This window comes from Leptinotarsa decemlineata, unplaced genomic scaffold, assembly GCF_025532065.1.
Source record: "Leptinotarsa decemlineata unplaced genomic scaffold, Ldec_3_MD MMD2_tig00000008_RagTag_RagTag, whole genome shotgun sequence".
Classification (NCBI taxonomy): Eukaryota; Metazoa; Arthropoda; class Insecta; order Coleoptera; family Chrysomelidae; genus Leptinotarsa; species Leptinotarsa decemlineata.
In genome coordinates, this window is record NW_027412537.1 from 11,553,534 (window position 1) to 11,574,869 (window position 21,336).

The 21,336-nt window shown below is 36.0% G+C and overlaps 1 protein-coding gene and 1 pseudogene across 1 annotated transcript; one reads left to right on the top strand and one right to left on the bottom strand.

Annotated features, from left to right (window-relative positions):
* Nucleotides 1-3,005: 3,005 nt before the first annotated feature.
* Nucleotides 3,006-7,172, bottom strand: LOC111513193 (uncharacterized). The gene is made up of 2 exons (XM_023169358.2): nt 7,032-7,172; nt 3,006-4,546 (listed from the first exon to the last, which is right to left on the bottom strand). The coding sequence occupies exons 1-2, from the start codon at nt 7,033-7,035 to the stop codon at nt 3,078-3,080; spliced, it is 1,473 nt and encodes a 490-aa protein (XP_023025126.2). The 5' UTR covers nt 7,036-7,172; the 3' UTR covers nt 3,006-3,077.
* Nucleotides 7,173-14,205: 7,033 nt separating this feature from the next.
* Nucleotides 14,206-15,732, top strand: LOC111513192 (tubulin beta chain-like; annotated as a pseudogene).
* The last annotated feature ends 5,604 nt before the right edge of the window (nt 15,733-21,336 follow it).

Consider the following 21,336-nt stretch of genomic DNA (forward strand, 5'->3'; position numbering starts at 1 on the left):
CCGTGGCGTAGTGCATCAGGACTGCTCACCACATGGATAATAACACCACAGCAAGGAAAAACATCTTTTGTGAATGATTCAAGGCATTTTGTAGAACTACTAGGGGCAATCTAAGTCACAGAACAGGATCAACTAATCAGTTTAGACATGGAAAGCCTCTAAACCAAAGTTCCTGTCGAAAAAGCACTTCAAATCATACAGAAGAAGCTATCCGAAAATGGGGACCTGAAAAATAGAACAAACTCACCGATACAAGTAATCATAGGATTAATAGGATGCTGTGTACGAAACTGCTACTTTCAACTGGAGGAAGAATTTTTTACACAAGATAAGGAACTGCCAATGGGATCGCCACTTTCACCGGTTATAGCCAACATATATATGGAGTGATTTGAATCTCTAGCCATTGAAGAGTCTGGTTGGGATACGTTTACGACACCCTCATAATATGGAACCATGGGAATGCAGAACTAGACACCTTCCTGAAGCACATCAACAACGTAAGTCCTTCCATCACTTTTACAATGGAGAAAGAGGTCTACAACGAATTGCCATTCTTAGACGTATTGGTGAAGAGGACGGACACTAAATGGGAAATCTGTATACCAAAAACTCACTCACAAGGAAGAGTATCTGAACCAGGAATCCAATCACCATTAATCGACTAAGAGAGGAATCATCGAGACTCTAATAGACCGCTCTTTCAGGCTCTGTAAGGCAAAGGAAGGTCTCGAAAAGAAACTAGGCAACTATTCAACGGAATAGTTACTCCATAGTGATGATCGAACAGACTTTGGCTAGAAGACAGCAAGAGCCTCACAAGGAAAAGAAGGCGCCACATCCAATAAGCGAACTTCCCTACATCAGAGGATTGTCGGAAAGGATAAGAAGAATTGGGTCCAAGAATAACATCAGAACCTGTTTCAGATTTGAGAACACTATCCGTAGCAGCCTCACGAAAACCAGGCCACCAAACGCGGACTGCGATTCCAAGAATTGCTTTTACGGGATACCCTGCGAGTGTGGAGAATCATACATCGGTGAAACTAAAGGTTCGTTCCAACCTTGAGTCACAAACAGATTTCCAACTGTTTGTAAATCGTTGTCAACGCGCATGTCTGGTAAATACTGGTTTCTGATTAATTTGAAATTTCTGATTGGAACAGCTGATAGTTCAACTGAAGTTTGGCATGGAATTTCAACATAACCTTTAAAAATAATTTGGGAAAAAAGTTTTTGGCTTTCTACTACTCCATCTTAATACAAAAAAGGGGATGAGGGAATCTTCCAAAGAAAGGAAGGAAGTAATCAATTTGAAAATAAGTAACTCTATACATGGATGTGTAGATCATGCAAAGAAGTAACTTTCAGACACAAACTGAAAGAATGTCCTCCTGAAACAGCTACTTTCATATAAACATTGAATTACACGAAAGAAAAAAAATTTTTTTTCGAAACAAATACTTCTATATGAACACTGAATTATACAGAAGATACTTTTCTCTACTCAGTTTGTATTTCAAACATTCCACAACGAATGTCACTCCTAAAAATATAACCCCTTCAATTCTTTAAAAATAAATCTAATCAAGTGTATTTCTGGAGAGTAAAAGAAGGTTGCAGTATTTTATATCTCTATTCTATTTACTTATCAACATGGAACTGGGAGGTCACCGCAATAATTAATTTGTGTAATTAAAGATGTTCATATTATAGGTTCACTTAAAGAATTCCCAATTTTTCCTGCGCCAGCAAATACATAATTTATTTTATAACAATTTTTGCAGGTTATGTTGTTTGTAAGTTGCATGAACATAAAACAGAAACAGTAATACGGAACACGCATGCGTCAGATTGATGGTTAGAAGATAATCCTCAAACCATTCTGATAGATTTCGAACAGGTTTGAATCTTGGATGGAACAGAAAACTGATAGTTTACTAATGGTTGGAAACTCACGTTGGAACGCAATCACATTACTGCGCAGAATCCTGACTGTCAGAAACGGTTTCTGACGCTGGTTGGAACGAACCTTAAGAGACCATTGAAAGCTCGCATTATCGAGCACAAGAAACACACACAGCGAAAAGAAACCAGCAAATAAGGAGTAGCAGAGCATGCATGGACACATCAACACAACATCAATTGGTCTCAAGCTGAAACTATCCACAAGGAGGAACACTGGTTTAGGAGAAAATTCAAAGAAGCCGCACATATGTTGTGCAATAACGCATTCAACCAAGCTGGCGTAGAGATACGCAAATCTATAATCAAGCGGAACACGACCAACTCGCGCCAAACGTCATGAAGTTAGTCGGCTTGGAATCTTTGAATTTCAAATTTTCATTTCCAAATTAGACGACTTCTGTTTCAATAGATCACTAATATTACAACGAGGAGTTACCATTCTTGAAAGTCTTAGTGATTAGCATCTAGTGTCCAGGAATTGATGTTGATAGGATGTACTTATAGATGTATTTCTGATAGCTGGCATCATTGTTCACAACATAAAATGATAGGACTGAACTTTCTGTCTATAGGCTCGTTACTTTTCCCCTGAGTAAAAAAAAAAGATATTGAGAAGTGTTACCAGGAACAAAGCTGAAAGCAACGGAAGCTTTGAATATAGTAGTACATTATAATCCTTTTTCTGAATTTCAGTATTGATACTTTCGATTTTTTCCATCTTTGGAACTTTCGCCTTCTTTATACTTACTTCAATGTAATCTTTATATGAGGCAATAATCAACTTTATACCTCATATCCATACTGAAACTCAATGTGTCAAAAAAGATAATATTTTGAAACCATCAATCTCTCCCAGCCTATAGAAAAATGAATTTAATAACTTAAAACGCAATACAATAATTATAATACAAATCAAATCTCAGTAATTACTTCCTGGACTATTTTTTTTTTACTTGTTCGTTACCATTTTTTCTCTCAATCCTCTTCCTATTTAACTCAGTCGCATCCTAAAATATTTACAAAAAAAATTGCTCAAATCATAAAAATAATAATGTATTAAATAAATAACTGAATACATAACTCATGTTTTCGAATTATTAAAACAATTATCATAAGTACTCTTCTGTATCAACATCAACAAACATCCAATCTTCATCGGCTATATACAGTTTTTCAGTAACAGCTTTCGGTTTTCGTACATGTCCATCTTCAGATCCTGTCCATTCGTGATCATCGCTATCTATCTCTGGACTTCTTTCAATCTCTTTCCTAGGCAAATCCCAATCTTCTTCATCATCGACTGATTTACTGCATAAAATGTTGGTATCCAACTCATCTATTCTGGTGTCCAATTCATCTTCCGAATTCAAACTCGATGTGTAGGTACGACTCGGACTCAAACTTTCACATCCCAGTTTAGGCCCAATCAAACGATTAAACAAAAACATTCTCTCCATTCTCATTCTATCTCTTTTCGCTTCATAATCGCAGTCCTGCAAGTCCTCTGTATTTAGATAGTTATTCTCCAAGTCTATTTCCATGACTGTTTCCGGGTTGAAAGATATTAGTTCTATCGAATTATCATAGAGGTCTAACACTCTTAACGCTGACATGAATGTGAAATCCGGCACACTTGTTATGTAATTATCCGAAGCTTTCAGAACCTCCAAGCCTTCAAGCTTGGTGAGTTTCTCAGGAATGGCCACCATATCGTTGTTTGAAACATCTAAAACAATCAAGTTGACCATGAACTCTATTCCATCAGGTAACCATGAAATGCAGTTATCCTTCATGTGCAGCTCTGTCAAGTTCTCTAACCAGGCAATGCCTTCTGGAAAAAACGCCAGTGAAAGATTATTCATCTTCAGAATCTGCAAGTGTCGCCACTTGGGTCTGACGAAAAGTTCATCAACTTCATTCAACTTGTTGATGAACTTATCATGCTTGTTGCTGATATCCAAGTATGTCAGTGGTTTGAAGCATCTCAAGAAAGCATAGTCTGCTTGAATCAGATGACAGTTTCTCAGTTTGAGTTTTTTCAGTCTCATTATGTTGAGGTTATAACTATTTTTGAGGTACGAGTAATTATCAGCCTTGTTGGTACTATAATTCAGTTCTTCTAGATTTGTGCATCGGAACATCAGCACCCATTTAGGAAGGCTGTTAAAGCAATTATTATTCAATTTGAGAGTCCTAATGCTTGCCACGCATTCCGGCTCTAAGTGAAAGGAACTTATCACGTTATGACTCAGGTTAAGGATTTCTAAGTGTTTCAAGCCGCTATATAGGCAAATTGGAACTTCACTCAGTCTATTATGGGACAAATCCAGTTTCCTCAAATTCAAGTTACAGCACGATTTTGGCAGATCTGTTAAGCCGCAATGGGATAGTTGTAATACTGAAATATTTCTCAAGTCTATATCTGGGCTAGATGGTTCCTTCACCAGAATTATGTTGAATAAGTAGTCCACGCTGAAGGTATCTCCACTGCTATCTTTTTGATCAGTTACGCTATATATTTCTATTGATTCCGTGCCCGCTTTTGAGATCTTCAAGTTTTTATTTGTTTTTTCATATCCTACAAAAAAAGGAATAGTCGGTACTGATGAATAGAATGGTTGAAGTAATAAACAAAAAAGTGAAAACATTTAGGAATTATACCAAGAGGAATCCGAATATTCATGCAATCTATGGGATATATAGAATATGTATGCGGTTGATAGATAACTCAAACCATGCTTCAACATCTCAAGCGGTCTTCCATATGGCTTTTGGAAGCAGAGAATAACAGTCAATAGTCTTCCACATTTCACTCAATTTTGCAGTAATGCAATCAAGAGACACGGAAAGTCTTTACCTTTCGCGAATTCTCCTTGCAAGTAGCCATCGATGTTTACCATCACCGCTGGTGTGACTCAGAACCCACGTTGCTACTTTTTTATCTATTGTACATTAATGATTCATTAGAAAATACCAGGAAATCAATACATTGCATTGCTGACAACAATACATTTGTCTCTCGCTATATTTCAAATAGGAGATCAGGTTGTCGATAGAAATTATCGCTTACAAAAATTATTTTTATATCTTGGTTCTACAAAGTTCTACAAAGATATGAAAAATACAGAAGATTTTTACTTTAGATAATACATAGCTGAAACGTCGCATTGCGAATTGTTTATATCAGAAATGGAGGCGCTAGAACCAAAAACCGAAATTCACCAACCCTAGTTTTAGGCAAATATTCCAAAAACAACCACCGATATTTCGATCTGAAAAGAGATTATCTTAGTTTCCCAAAAGAAAACTTTTGTATAATTTCAGCCTTCTTTCTCAATTGCATTATTCCAAATGTGGGTGACATGCGATAGAAGATCGCCTGTTGATCTTTGTTTTCGAAAGCCATATTGATGATCGCTCAAGATGTTAAAGGCTTCCAAATATTCAAGGATATGGAGGTTTACGGTTTTCTCCATGATTTTTGACATCACTGATAGTAAAGCGACTGGTCAATAGTAAATTGGAATATTTTTCTTGCCCTTTTTGGGAATAGGCTGAACGCAAGCAATCTTCCAACAAGAAGAAAAAACTCCTTTCTTGTAAGACAGGTTGAAAAGTCTGCAAAATACTGGTGTAAGTTCATTTGCACCAGTATTTTGCAGGTATATACAGTGACACCACTTTAATGGTGACACTGTATTTATAATATATATATATATATATATATATATATATATATATATATATATATATATATCGGTTCAATTCGTGAGGTTGCAGTCAATAGCTGGGCTGTTGTTACAAAGAAAACTCTTTGTTATATGTCAAGCTTCCGGTATATTTCCACACCTTCGTTGTTGTTGTTGTTGTTATATATATATATATATATATATATATATATATTATAGATAAGTACTCTTTGATCATTCCCATATTGATTTCAATTTAAGAGCCACCGGTATACAGCTGTTTCAGCCTATTGGGCATCGTCAGTACCGGGCAGGCGGTCCTCGATTGAAGACAAAATGAGAAAAAACCAAGAAAGTACTTAATAAAAAAAGCTGCGTAAACGCAAGCGAAACATAAGTGGAACCACCTATTGGTGTGACACCCAAGTCAACTTGCCAAGATTTTATGTCAGTGTTGGTGGTTTGACCAATCAACCGACAACTGCGGTAGCAGAAATTTGGAAAGCTAACCTGAAATGCCATCGGAAAACGAACATCGATCTGAGATCAACACGATGACAAAATTATTATTCGAAATTTTTGGACCCTGAAAAGGAAGTATTTCTAGAGTAATAAAAGATTCTGAAACTTTCCAAATAAAAAATCAATATACCTTTCAGACACAACTACCCTATTCATCTAATAGTTGATATGCAGAAATTCTGATCTTGAAAAAAAAAATTGATATGTTTAGAACAGTTCAAAAGAATAACTAATTCCATATATTTGAAAAAATGTCTTTGAATCATTTGAATACACCCTTCAAAAACCCAGCACGGTCACCTGATACTTAGCCATTGGACTTTTACGGGGTATGCATACAAAACTAAACCACAAGAATTAGCTAACTTGAAGAAAATATAACGGTTTGTTTGCGTTTGTGTCGACAGTTTTATTTGAGTTTAGGGCATGGCCAAGATGTCTTAGATTACCTACAAGTAAACGGTAGAACTTTGAAATAAAAAATTGACGTGTTTTAGAATGTTTCATAAAGATGAACAATACTTGAAATAGAATTCTACACTGTATGTGTTTGTTAACAGTTCATATATTCCTACGAATTCTAAAGATTGAAATAATTCCATATAATTTTCACAGACTGTATGTTGCAATGATTATCGTATTTAATTTAGTAATCTGTGCATCAATCTAAATAAGACAGATTCTTCACTGAGCATTTTGTGTTCGTTAAAAACAGCACGGCACTGTCCAACACAAAACGAAACATGAATATTACTGACTGATATCTATTTGCTGTGTTATTCTTCGGTTTAGTTTTTCATTCAAAACACCTATACACTAGCCACTACAATACAGAATATTTATCAAACTTACCCATTTTTGTTCTTATTTAATAAACGAGTCAAACACTATACAGAGACGAATTATTTTGTCAAATAATAGTACATCTACTCTTAACCTATATTGTAAGAAAGTGAGGTTAGGCTAACGCAAACAGTCTATAGTGGCGTAATAGTTGTGTCGCATGTTTGCCTGCATAGGCGTATCACATGCAGTTTTGAAGGGACGGAAAACTACACGAAGAAAATTGAATATTGTGAACGAAAATTATTTTTTGATTATAGGAAGAATTTGGAAATGTAAGTTTCAACTGAGACTGAGGAATCAACTTACTCAATTCAATATTTGAGAGGAGATGAAGGAAAATGTTGAAAAATTTCATATTTCATAAATATATACATAGCGATCAAGTAGTGTGCAACAGATGAAAATTATTGTTATTCGTTGCACAGTTGAATATCCTCAAACGTTGGTGCATGTTCTATGACCGTATTAGATGCGCTTATGCTGGGTCGAAGTGAAACAGCAAAAAAGTCATGTTGAAAATAAGATTCAAGAATAAAATATCTTCACGATTCTGAGTTGGAAGTGATGCTCAAATGCATAGTAAATTTTTCATTCTGTTGCAATAATGAAAAATCGCTTTGACATGCCTTTTCTCAAATTTTAGCGTAGTTGTAAAATTGACCTGGGATTATGTTTTTTCTATGTTGACCGTCAAATAATTGTTTGTGGTAAAGATCTATTAGAACTCTAATTTTTCGCCAAAGATTCCATAATAACATGCATATGAAAAAACTATAAAGCCAAAGGGGCACTTTTTCCAAACACCAGAACTGCAATTATTTTCTTGGCGCGCATTTGATCAAGCAAGTTGACGTCTGCCGGAAATGCAGTGATCTGATGAAAAAACTTTGAATAGACGTGTCCAATATTATTTCGACCATCTTTGCTTTGGTGGAATATCTCCTGGGCAGCTCTCCACTATGAAAGGAGATCGATATTTTCAAATCCCCATCTGCACATGAGAGGGTCCAATCGGGGTATGGTTCGTTATCAAGGCCTCTTGATTATTAGAGTCTTTAAAAACATCATTGGTCATTGGTCTGGAGTTGAGAATGTACTTTACCTCAGTGAAAATATGTTCTTGTGGAAGTTTGACTTTCAGCACTTCATTCGCCAGAGATTTAAAAAATACGTGTTAGAGAACGGACTCAAACAACTGTTTTGGAGTTGATTCAGTGGAGAATTAATGTAATTGTTAGTTCCAAACTCATATTCGAAAAGCAACACAGTCGTGTCCCTTTGAACACACCTATCAACTCAAGTCTTGGTATAAATTATGGCTTTAGAGGAACTCCACTAGTGTTGAAAACACATGAATATTTTCAAACTACCTTATATGAGGTAGGTGAGAACATCTCTTCTATTGGATTTTGAATGAATTGACACTTACTTGGATGAGGGAAGCATGTTATATATCAACCTCTAATGCAAAGAGTCTGAATCTCATTGTGTCACAAGGCACAGTTCTTGAGGCATTACTGTTACTAATATATGTTGATGATTTTTTTTTATATGGAAGTAGGGTATATAACAATGTTCCCGGATAACACCAACATAACTATATCTGGTCATAATGCAGAGCAACCTTCTGTCATGAATTTTGTGTCTGCTATCAGATAAACAAGCTAATACCAAATGTCTCTGAATTAGTATCTGTGAATGTTCACTTTGAAAAAAAATATATCAAATGAATAAAGCACAGTTGATGATATCCCAACCATAAACATATTTAAATTCCGAAGTGCATAATTGGACTCCAACTTGACTTGGGACAAGTGATTAGATAGTGTTTGTTTCGATCTGAATGAGGGTTTGTTCTCACATACAAAAATGTTTCGGAATAATTCGTAGAAGCAAGAAATCCCAAACAATCCGAGACACTTGGTTGAACCTGAACGCATTTTGTGGATACCACTGCGCCATCTAGCGTATGCATGAAAAGTTTCGATTTGGCAAGCAAGCAGGCAACTTTGAGATTCATTCGTAGTTCCAGTTGGCTGTCATTATGACATTTCTTGGGTGTTCACATTTGAATGAACAGATAACACTTCAGTGTTGTTAATTTTTTCATTTTCTTTGCTTTTATGCGAACATGTCAAGCAAAAAGTGACATTAAAAATATATATCGTCACTAAAATGTCCGCCACATTTTCTCGGGGTGCAGCGTATCCAAAACTTTCAATTTTCCATGACTATGGCGTATAAATCAGGCTAAATTTAAACGATGGCATGAGTTATGTTGACCCTGAAGACCGCTGTGATTTGTGGCTTATTCTCATACATCTGCGACTTAAGAAAATCTCACAAGAAAAAGTCTAACGGGGTCAAATCGAATGATCTCGGTGGCCAGTTCACATCAATTCTATGTGCAGAATATCAAATGTGGCATGAGCTGTGTGGCACGTAGCGTCGTCCTGTTGAAACCACATGTCGTTGGTTTCCAAATCGTCCAATTCCGGCCACAAGAAGTTGGTATCCATCGATCTATAGTACTCGCCACAGTGATGGCCTGGCAAAAGTCGTTTTCGAAGAAATATGGACCGATTACGCCGATAGCCCAAAATCCATACCGAATAGTGACTTTATTGGGATGCCTTGAACGCTCTTGGATCCCATGTGGATTGATATCGTCCCATATTCGACAATTTTGTTTGTTCACGCACACATATTCAAAACTGGGCTCCATTGCTGAAGATGACTTTTAATGAAAATGAAGTTCAGTTGCCAACTGCTCCAGAGCCCATTCACAACACGTCGTTGTCTATAGTCGTTTATCTTCAGTTCCTGGGCCAGTTCAGTTTTGAACGGATGCAGGCACATATAACAACGCAAAATTGGCCAAATTGTAGTCTGCGAAAGGTCGAACTCTTGTGAGCGAAGCGAAACGACTGCCTTGGGTTCTCTTGAACACTCTCACAGATGGCGGTGTTTTCGGCAAATCTTTCTTTTCGTCAACGTACACGTCTTGGTCGATCGTTTACTGAACCAGTGAACTCAAATTCATCCACCACATTGTGAATAGTCCTCTCGATAGGACGAGACGCGCGGAAAGTTGCCCGGACAGAACACCCATTTTGTTGTTGACTGCTATATCCGTCCATTGTGATTCAGCCAAACCAGACTGAAAAAATGACATCTCAAATTTGACAGATGGAGCTTCAACTAGATGGCCGTTATCAATTGTTATTTTGACATACATAGATGTATTTTGATTATTTGGCAGATTTTATTGAAGTTCAGTATATTTAAGTATCTAATGAAATGAATCGGGCTCATTAGCCCGAAACCGGTCTGCAAGTGTGCCCGTTCCAAAATTGGAGGTCGACTCTTTCAATTATATTGTCAATGGGGAATGTTCCTCAATTTCGGTTATAACAGCAAATGCAAGTTTGAACAAAATAAAGTTGAGTTCAATTCATGAGTTTTTCAAATTCACTTCGCTGTATTCAAATTGATATTTCAAATTTTGGGTATTGATTTTTAAAGGGGATTTGTTTCTAATTCACATATTGGCAACAGCGCCTAAAATTTATACGTACCTAGATATTCTACTTTAAAAAAGAAAAATTATCCTTATAAATCAACAATTAAGGCAAAATATAAATTATAGTTCAGTACCACCTCCACAAGCTATATAAACAACAGTTGTTTTGTTATTTATTTATATAGAGGAAGATATGATAGATGCACAAAATGTCATATGTCACAGAATGTCTCGGAACTCGGAACATGAGCAAACAGAACAGCACGCCTCTGAAATATGTCATCTTTGTTTGTCTCATACAGGTAACAGATTCATTGTCCTTTATTAGCTATAACCGATGTTGCCAAATGGTGAAATAGAAACTAATCCCTTTAAATGTTGAATGCATTATTTCATTCTTTTTTTTAAATTATTTAAATAATTTTTTAAAGGAAAAGGTTGAAATGATAAGTTTAAAATGCGTTGTTTTGGAGCTCTTTCATGAAAAGTACTTGATTTTCGTCAGGAGGAACATTGCCCATTGCATATGCAGGAAATTTTCTGTAATGTTTCTTGCACTAACGGATATGATCCAACGCCCTTCGTGGTATTGGCCAGGGGAGTAGTTGTTTTCTGATAGATGTCAGTTCATTCAACCTACTGTGTAGGTATATTTGAGACTGGCTTGAACGTTCAAATTTCATTTCTTTAGATTTGTTTACTGTCAGTCTTCAAGCATAGCCCACTGACGAATAAGAAAAGATTTCAGTATAGTTTTATGTCTTGTCAATGAACTTTATGCTCCTGAAGACTAATGAATCAATTAAATTGAATTGAAACCCTTCATGAAAGGTTACGATAATGTCCACGAATTTACTTCGTTTGTCATCTTTTGTGGTCTTTTCGAGAAACGAATCGACTTTTTGCTGTATTCCTAATGTAAACGTCCGTAGCACGTATAATATCTCATGACAGCTTTTCTCCGCTAGATTGCCTTTGTATCCTTTTGGGAGACATGTTTGTACGCTAACTTCTGGTTCTAGCGAAATGGCCTCGGCTATTTACTTCCGTTTTCTTTTCTAGGAAAAGAATAAAGCTCGCGTCATCAAGGCTTCGTATAATTGAAATTCAGCATTTAATTGCCTTTTTAATGATTACTATTGTACATTATGAAAGGATATTATCATGCTCCTTTGTGTAGTACTTACAACGTTTGTTGTAGAGAAACAAAGTCGTTTCAAATGATAATGAATGAGTTATACTACTATACAGTGCAATAGTAGCATTGTAGCATTTTCAATTGAAATGGGTTGCTAATGACTGGATTGAAACTAATTGTTACTGTTTATTGTGTAACTTCCACTATAAAAGGTTTTACAAAAACCGCGACACGTATTTTGCTAAACAATAGCTTCCTCAAGCGTAAAATGAAAATTACTTTTAAAAATGAATGAAAATCGTTTATTCCAATTTGTTTGATAATAACATTACATTTGTTGGGTATGTTTGTGTGGGGCCCTGCTATAGGCTAATGCTTCTTCAGGGTAAGTGTGTTGTATGTGTGTGTGTGTTTTGTTGTGTGTTGGAGTCTGTGTTGTTTTTGTGTGACGCTTATTAATATAGTTTTTCCGTTGATCCGTATGGTGGTTCGGGTCCATTGCAGAGGTCGTGGTTGTACTTTTTGGGTACGGTTTTTTTGGCCGGGGCTGCGGGAGGGTGAAACTCTTCGTATTTCAGATTTTTCCAGGACGCTGCTATCCGCTGTCCGCTATCTGATCCTCAGTGGGAGTTCCTCTAGGATATCCTGAATCGGCTCCGGCGGGTCTTCCATTGCTCCCAGGAGTCTGGCTTTTTATATTACAGCCCTCGATGAAGCTAATAAACACTAGCGAAAGCTCGGGCAGCTAAAAAGAGTAAATATTTATTCTGATCAGACCCAATCCCCGAAAAACTACTACTCTCTATATATATATATATATATATATATATATATATATATATATATATATATATATATAGTAGTATATATATATATATATATATATATATATATATAAACAGAAGTTAATATCGGACAAAGCACTCATGAAAGTTTATAACTTCTGTTTATATATCAAGACACTCAATAACTTTTATATTTGTATATATATATATATATATATATATATATATATATATATATATGAAATCTAAAGTTCTCACGAATAGGAATATGCTGAACTGGTTTTTCCGGGTATTTGATCCGCTTTCGACAGCTGGTCGTGCTGTTATCCTCTAGGCACTATTCTATCTGAAAGTGTTATCCTGTTGTGTGTCTTTTTATACGGTCCGAACGCCTCAATACAGGTACTTCTGTTGCTTTAGGTAAATTTGTCTGTATTTGGATTACATCAGGTACTATTCTTTGTGTTAAATCTTCTCTAGGTTCATTGTTTCTTGGAGTGTATATTGTTTTGTTTAGTATATTGAATGTTAGGTCTTGTTGTGTTTTGATTTGTACTTGTTCCTCGATAAGTGATTTTTGACTGTTAAATTTATGGATATTTTAGTTTTCCCAAATGTCCATGCGGTGTCCCATATTGACTTGTTTTATGAGTTTAATGTTCTCTGGTGGGGGAAAGTTATATTTGTTTTGTATGGCGTGTGTTGCGAGGTTTGATTCATACACTAATAGAATATTCGAATAACAGATACTTTGATTTCATTTTTTGTAATCCTTTCGATGTTATGAATTACTTGATCGTGAAATGCTATTTCATCTTCATTTCATAAAGTGGATTTTAAAATGTTCACTTCCATATTATGTTAGGTCTAGAGTGGGTCTATTGAACCCTCTATCGCAACCCGCAACACTTTCATGTAATTTGAAAGTAACTAATGAAAAGATAATAATGAATTAGTATGACATGAAATACTAATACGCTATAGTCTGTGTATATTAGTATTATGCAATATAGTGACTATATTATAATGAAAGACTAAACGAAATAGTAAAAAAATCTCCCCAACATTCTCGACAGAATGAAGACAACTTATTTATATCTGTCACACAAATCAAAATGTCCACACAAATATTACATTCAAACATCCATTCAAAAAAAATCCTCGTTCTCCGTTGGATTGTTCAATTTTTCATCAACAATCCAAACTTTTTCCTGCCCTCCACAGGCGGTCTGTACACTGCAAATTACTGAATTAGAAAATTGCTCCAGCTGACGCCGGGTGTAATTTTCTAGTTGAGAATACAAAATTGTAAATAGAAATACAATTCCCGAGATTTAATAATAAAAAGTGCTGGACGCAGCGAAGAGAACGATTTATCACGAAAATAATTCCTTCAACGGCGTTATAACGAGAACGCTGCAAAAAGAATCTCAGAATGCTCATCACATCACATAATGGAAGTTTATATAAGACGCGAGATATCGGGTGACACAAATTTTTCGAAACTGATTCTATATTGTGAAAGAAACTGGTCCAGAACGAAAATGAAGTTCGTGATAAACCTCATCAAAATAACATATCAAAATTACAAGTCAACATTACTATTTATCATTACTAATTACCCAAAAATATATGATGAAGAAGCTACGAGAAACAAACAAAAGTACGTAAAACACTTAATTTATTTTTTCATGTTTTGTGAAACTGTATGTTAGCGGTCACTCGAAGTCGATTGTTTATTTATATGCTATCAATGAAACAACTGGGCTAAAGGTCACTACACCGAAGGAGCTGAATCAGTAAACTCAGTTCTAGATGTTGTGAGGAAAGAAGCAATTTTGCGACTGTCTACAAGAATTCCAGCTCACACACTCCCTTGGAGGTGGTACCGGATCCGGAATGAGTACCATCCTGATCTCAAAGATCCGAGAGGAATAATCCGATAGTATAATGAACACGTACTACGTCGTACTCTCACCAAAAGCATCAGACACTGTTGTAGAACCGTATATACCTTATCCGTACATCAACTTGAAGAAAACACAAAATAAACTTACTGTATTGATAACGAGACTCTCTATGACATCTGCTTCAGGTCTCTGAAATTGACCACCTCTACCTACGGAGATTCAAACCACTTGGTATCCCTTACCATGTCCGGAGTCACCACCTGTCTTAGGTTCCCTGGTCAGCTGAATGCTGATCTCCGTAAACTAGCTGTTAATATAGTTCCCTTCCCTTATCCCGACTTCTTCATGCCTGCATTTCCCACACTAAAATCCCGTGGTAGCCAACAATACAGAGCTCTCACTATTCCTGAACTGACCCAGCAAATGTTCGACGACAAGAACATGACGGCTGCCTGCGATCCAAGGCACGAAAAGTACCTCACAGTTGCCGCCGTGTTCAGAGGAAGGATGTCCATGAAGTAAGTAGATGATGGATCCACAACAACGTGGAGACTGCTGTTTGACATCCCTCCCAGAGGTCTGAAAATGTCCGCCACCATCATCGGCAACTCCACTGCCATCCAAGAGTTGTTCAAACGTATCTCCGAACAGTTCACAGCTATGTTCAGACGTAAGGCTCTCTTGTATTGGTACACCGGGGAAGGTATGGACGAGATAGAATTCACCGAGGCAGGCAACATAAAAGACTTGGTGTCTGAATACCAACAGTACCAAGAAGCAACTGCCAACGAAGATGCAGAATTGGATGAAGACCAGGAAGCCGAAGTCTATAAAAATTAAACATGTTCTACATCTGATCTGAAATCGCTTTAGAGATTTTTTGTAGAGATTTGTATACAACAGCTATTGTATAGTGCCATTCAACACGTCCATAGTGCTATGTGAAACGCATTCATCTTTTGCGTTATTGTGAAACTAAATAGTAAAACTCAACAATATTGTATACATTGTATATCAATATCTATTGTATATCTACACGTGTGTAGATATACAATAGATATTGAATGGCTATTATGTAGTGCTATTGTATACAATATCTGTACACGATAGCTATTGTATGCAAGATATATTGTATAGGGCTATACAATAGCTTTACAATAGTTATTGTATAGAAAAACACGTGTAGTGTTTTTGTAAAACTGTTTAGTGTAGAAGTGTTTTTTGAATGTGCTACTTAGTGTTGATATGGGTGTGTGGAAGAACTATGAATGATCATAAGATGATTCACTCAAATATACAAAAGTTGGCATCTGCCAACCATTACCTGATATTCATATCACATATTTAACGTTCGAAATGTATTTTTATACCACTCAAAGTTGTATAATAATACAACCACTACACTAGACAATAGATTTCTTCTTCTTTCTTTCCACTCTGTATATTCATTATCACTTTTTCCGTCTCCGGAGATGATTTCTCTCCGTCATCTTCGTATTTCGCCACATCCTCTGCCAGAACATTTCGAGAATGATTAGTTACAAAAGTGACGTAAACTGCTGCGAAATGTTTTTCCACTTCTGCCAACTGTGTCAAAACAAACATAAGCAGAAAAGGACGCGTATGGGAATAATGGCTTTAATCATTAAGAGGATATATGGTTTCGAAAAAATAATAGGTTTGGCACCATTTGGCGATGTTAATATATTAAGGCAATGATGAGTGGTTCACCACAAGTGTGTGTTGGATGATGAAATAAAATATATATATTTTTATGAATGGTGAAGTGGATTATGCCACCAAGGAACTGGAAGAAATTTCACAGGGTTTAATAAATGATATCAAAATGAAGTGTCATTTGAGGTGAAGACAAAATACAAATTTGTTGTTTTTGTCTGGCTTACGTATAAATAATGAATTAGACGAAAAAAAAAACTCGAAACAACTACTTTCATATTGAAATTGAATTATACAAAAAACACTATTTCCTATCCAGTTCGTTATGGAATTGAATCAAATATCAATGGCGAACATCCAACGTTTCGGAATAAGACTCTTGCCTTATTGCCTCTACCACACCGAATAACATTACAAAATGAAGCACTCAATTCATTCATCAAATCACGTCTTAATGTCATGAATGAGTTGTGGGATGGGTGGGACGGGACGGGACGGGACGGGTCGGGACGGGACGGGACGGGACGGGGCGGGACGGGACGGGACGGGACGGGACGGGACGGGGCGGGACGGGACGGGACGGGACGGGACGGGACGGGACGGGACGGGACGGGACGGGACGGGACGGGACGGGACGGGACGGGACGGGACGGGACGGGACGGGACGGGACGGGACGGGACGGGACGGGACGGGACGGGACGGGACGGGACGGGACGGGACGGGACGGGACGGGATGAGAGGGGATAGCGTGTGAATGACTAGGAATGACTAGGGGGTGACATTGCTAGAGAAAATATTCTAGGTTTGGTATAAACAGAAAAGGTAATTGTTTGCATAATGAAAATTATGAAAAATTGAGGTAAAATGTGTCATCATGTGAACACTCTCGAACACATTTCATGTTTGAAAAACCCGCAAGAATTGAAATGTGAACAAAATTTACATGTAGAAAATCATTGCATGATATGATCAAGCAATACATTGTAGATTCAATGCAAAACTATTTCATGACATATATTGTTATAATAAAAATGATATTTTCATTGTATCATATAGAGTTTTATTTTTGATAATACGAAAACAGAAAATGTATTGTATCTGTTTCATATTGAAGCTAGAATGAAATGGAAATGTAACTCGGTCAATTCACAAAACTGTTATTTCAACTGGAGATCGTTCATCGACTCCATAAATTTTTCAGGCAGCTGTTGACATGAGTACAAAATGGAAATACATTTTTTTCATCGAAATACTTTTGTGAGCAAAACTGATAAAATCTCCTCTTTTTTAGCGGCCACCTATGTGAAAGGCCTTTATTACGTTCCTTCAACTTCCACGAGATACTTCCCAACCGCAACCACGGCATGCATAAGAAAATTCAACCATTTTTATTCAACAACTCGAGCTGGCTCTAACTATTTGTCACATTCTATTCGTGAGGAATATTTAATGGCGCCATATTTTATATCGCCGCATGGAGCCAGTGAATGTTCTACTCATGGAGAGCGTTTAGTAAGATACAGTTATACGGCATTTTGAAGTAGTATTCAGTTGTGTCTCCAGTAGAGAATTTTATGGAATAAAAATTGTTTCTGTATTGGGGTTTCAGATTCCCAGAATTCTCCTTCTATGTTTTCGAAAATGCATACGACAAATAGACGTGGAAATTTCTGTTCGAATAGCTGCTGTTCCGTAAGATTGAAATCGATAACTAGACAAGAAATCGATAACTAGACATCACATTCCAATAGTTACTGGTGAATATTCACTGCTCAAACAGACCTATTATAAATAGTGGCAATATTTGAACATCATATACGTGTGGTATTTTGAAATGAATAAATTATCCTGGTGACCTGGCCATAAATTCAGATTAAATTCTACTGAACCTTTTTTATGAAATGCGATTGCAGAAATTCAGCAATTTTGGAAAGGAAGATATATGATACAAATTTATTACAAATACGTTATAAACAGTATTAGGACATTGGAAATGTATTTAAACTTATATCCCAAAAGACGACAACCACATCGAACTATGTTCAAGTGTTTAGATCAAAATCTCACCGAGTTTGGTTCGTTTGAAAAGCCAATGAAAAAATAAGGAAACAGAATCAACAAACAAAATTTGATAAATGAACTGTGTAAGAGGTAATTTAGACATGATACCACAACTATGCCCTTCTTCAAATATTATTCACTGCACGATCAATTTCCCTTCTCCTCAATCTTCCGAACTATTCAACAATGCTGTGTTAAAAGTTCTCAATATTTTGATATTCCGTCTGACTATAAACTTTATTTTTCAGTGTACCCCGTAAGAATGTATACATAACACTTAAGTCTGGAAACCTTGCTGGCCACTTCACCGGCCCATTATTCCCGATCCATTTATCACCAAACCCTTCAGTCAGGTAATTAGATACTCGTCTGGTAGTGCGATGGAGCACCATCATAGACAAAGGAAGATCAACCAAATAGTCTTCGAAAATCGACATTAAAAACTGGTGATAGGTTTTGTAACGTTCCGTTTTTCCATTTGCAATTTCATATTGTATGTGACATAATCTGAACACAAAATAAACCTTTTTCTTTTCAATATCAACTTGTGAACTATAACATACCCATTATCTAAATTTTTATTTTTATTTTCACACTCGATGTTGTGTTGATGGGTCCCAAGCTGAGATCTTGCACAGAGAGGAACATTGGTTAAAGAGAAAATTCAAGGAAGCCGCATACATGTTGTCCAACAACGTATTCAGCCAAGTCAGCGTAGAAATACGCAACATATGGAAATCCATCATCAAGCGATAAAATGGCCAACTTCCGCCAAAACGGTCATCTCCCACGGAACCAGTGAAGCGGAAAATGGAAAGCGGGGATAAGTGAAAGTACTCGAACGACCTATAAATAGTTATCTCTCGGAGGGATCAGTCCAGTCATCACCCGAAGACGATTGTAGATAATAACAATCGAAACGTCGTGAACTAACGTGACTTGGAATCTCTCCACTTTTATTTTCATTTTCTTTTTTCATTTCTTTATTTTGATTTATTCAATTGTTCTATTTTTACTTGTATTTTATTTCACTATTATTTCATTTCAGGTTTATTTTGGTTAATATAATTGTTATTTTCAGCTATTCATTTTCAATTCTTCTTTTTTATTTGTTTCAGGGATTTCGAATCATTTCATTTAATAGACAATGGAAGTCCGAACTAGTGAAATTCATCATGAAACATTGTCAATCACCTTCAAACATACCTTTGCTATATTGTCCACTTACAATTCTGTAATTCATATGTGCTCGTATATGTATGTTTATATGTGTATATATGGGCACTATCTCTTTGTAAATATATATCACATCCATTTTCAACAACATCCATATCGATTTCAACATGTTTTTATATATTATTACTAGTACGCGTATTTCACAATTGTGATTTTATACTTAACTGTCAATTTAGTTTTATGTTTGTATGATTTTATATTCAAATAATATTATATGTTAAAACTGACAACTTTTTATATTCATACTTATATTTGTGATTTTATATTATCTAATGTGTTTTTAATTCCATATATTGAGTAGTTTATTTTCATATGCAAATCCCCTTTATATATAATTCATTCTCATACTTTGATATTTATCATATATTCATTTTTTTCCTCTGGATCTCCCTTTCACCACATACAAGCACATCTGATGCTTCTGTGGTTTCTACAATGTTTATTCAACTGTATGTATTACTTTAGTTATTTCTTTTGTGATTTGAATGTGAATAAACATTATTATTATTATTATACTTGTATAATAAATATCCATTTTTGAGGAAATTTAACGTGTAAATTTTCCCGGGGTCATGTTTATCTACAAATTAATAATTTTTATTGAAAAGTACACAATGTCTAACTTATCTCATACATACCTCATTTATCAAATTTTCTTTAGTTTCCTGGTCAATTCTGTCTGCGTATTTTTTCCTCGGCTTTTCAAATGAACCACACTCGGTGAGATTTTGATCCAATAACTTGAACATAGTTCGATGTGGTTGTCGTCTTTCGGGATACAAGTTTAAATACATTTCCGATGTCCTAACACTGTTTGTATCGTATTTGCAACAAATTTGTATCATATCTCTTTTTTCTTCATTCGCGAAAGCCACTTTTCGACAAAAATTCAATTACTTGTACAATAACAAAATGTCATTGAGTGTAACAAATTGAAAGTCAAATTTAGAAACATCAAAGTCTAAGCATATTATGATAAGCATATTATGATAACTTATGATACATAATTGAAAAAGTAAAATCTAATTCTATTCAAAATAGAAGGAATCCAATGTAGCGCCGTTGAGAAAAAATAAAGTTGATGATGGTGGCCGGAAGACGAAACATCGGATTGCAAATCTGAAAACACCATTATGTAGCATGGAAAAGTGGCAATGTGAAATGGCAATTTATTTTCGAACCCTTCGAAAAAATAAAGCCATAAAAAAATAAAAGCTATTTTCCAAAATTTGTTTTTTCCGGATATCTCCGGATATACTAGGAATTTCAGAACTATCTCAACAGCGTATTGTTAATCAGGTAGGTGCGCAACTTTGCTCCAATTTAACCATCATCGTATCTCTCATAGTTTCCGAGATCTCAATGGTGAGGATCGAATTTGAAACACCCTGTATCTGCAGTCTATGAAGCGATTTTTTCATAATTAGGAGGTGGGCAAATACACGACAACTTTTTGTTGTTTGAAACGTTGGGACAATCCAAAAATTGAAGTCCACACGAATGAACTCGCGGGCAACGACTATTTTTCAATATTTTCCAACCTCTTCCACCCAGTTACTGTTGAAAGTTACATGACTCAAGTTTCAGAGTGGAAATCAACAACTCGATAGTATCAAGATGAATCACCCATTCTTCAAACACCGTCTATGAACCCAACTAGCCGCATTCATTGAAGTGGCTGGATACCGAAATCCAGCAAAATATTCTGCAAATCCAGCACAGCCAAAACAATTCACAGTCGACCTCTACATTCACTCAATAATCCATAAACACGTATCACATATTGTCATAAATATCGCAGTGGGCATTGGCCAGCCGTCAAATGCCAATACGCGGCGTCCACTGGTCTTGTAATGTGAGGCTCAATGGCGATAATCTATCACGCAAGAGGTTAACCCCATCATTGTTCCATTAGCATTTCAATAATTGATTTCAATCGAGGTGTTTGTCGACAGTTCATTATTATTTGGGGGGATGAGT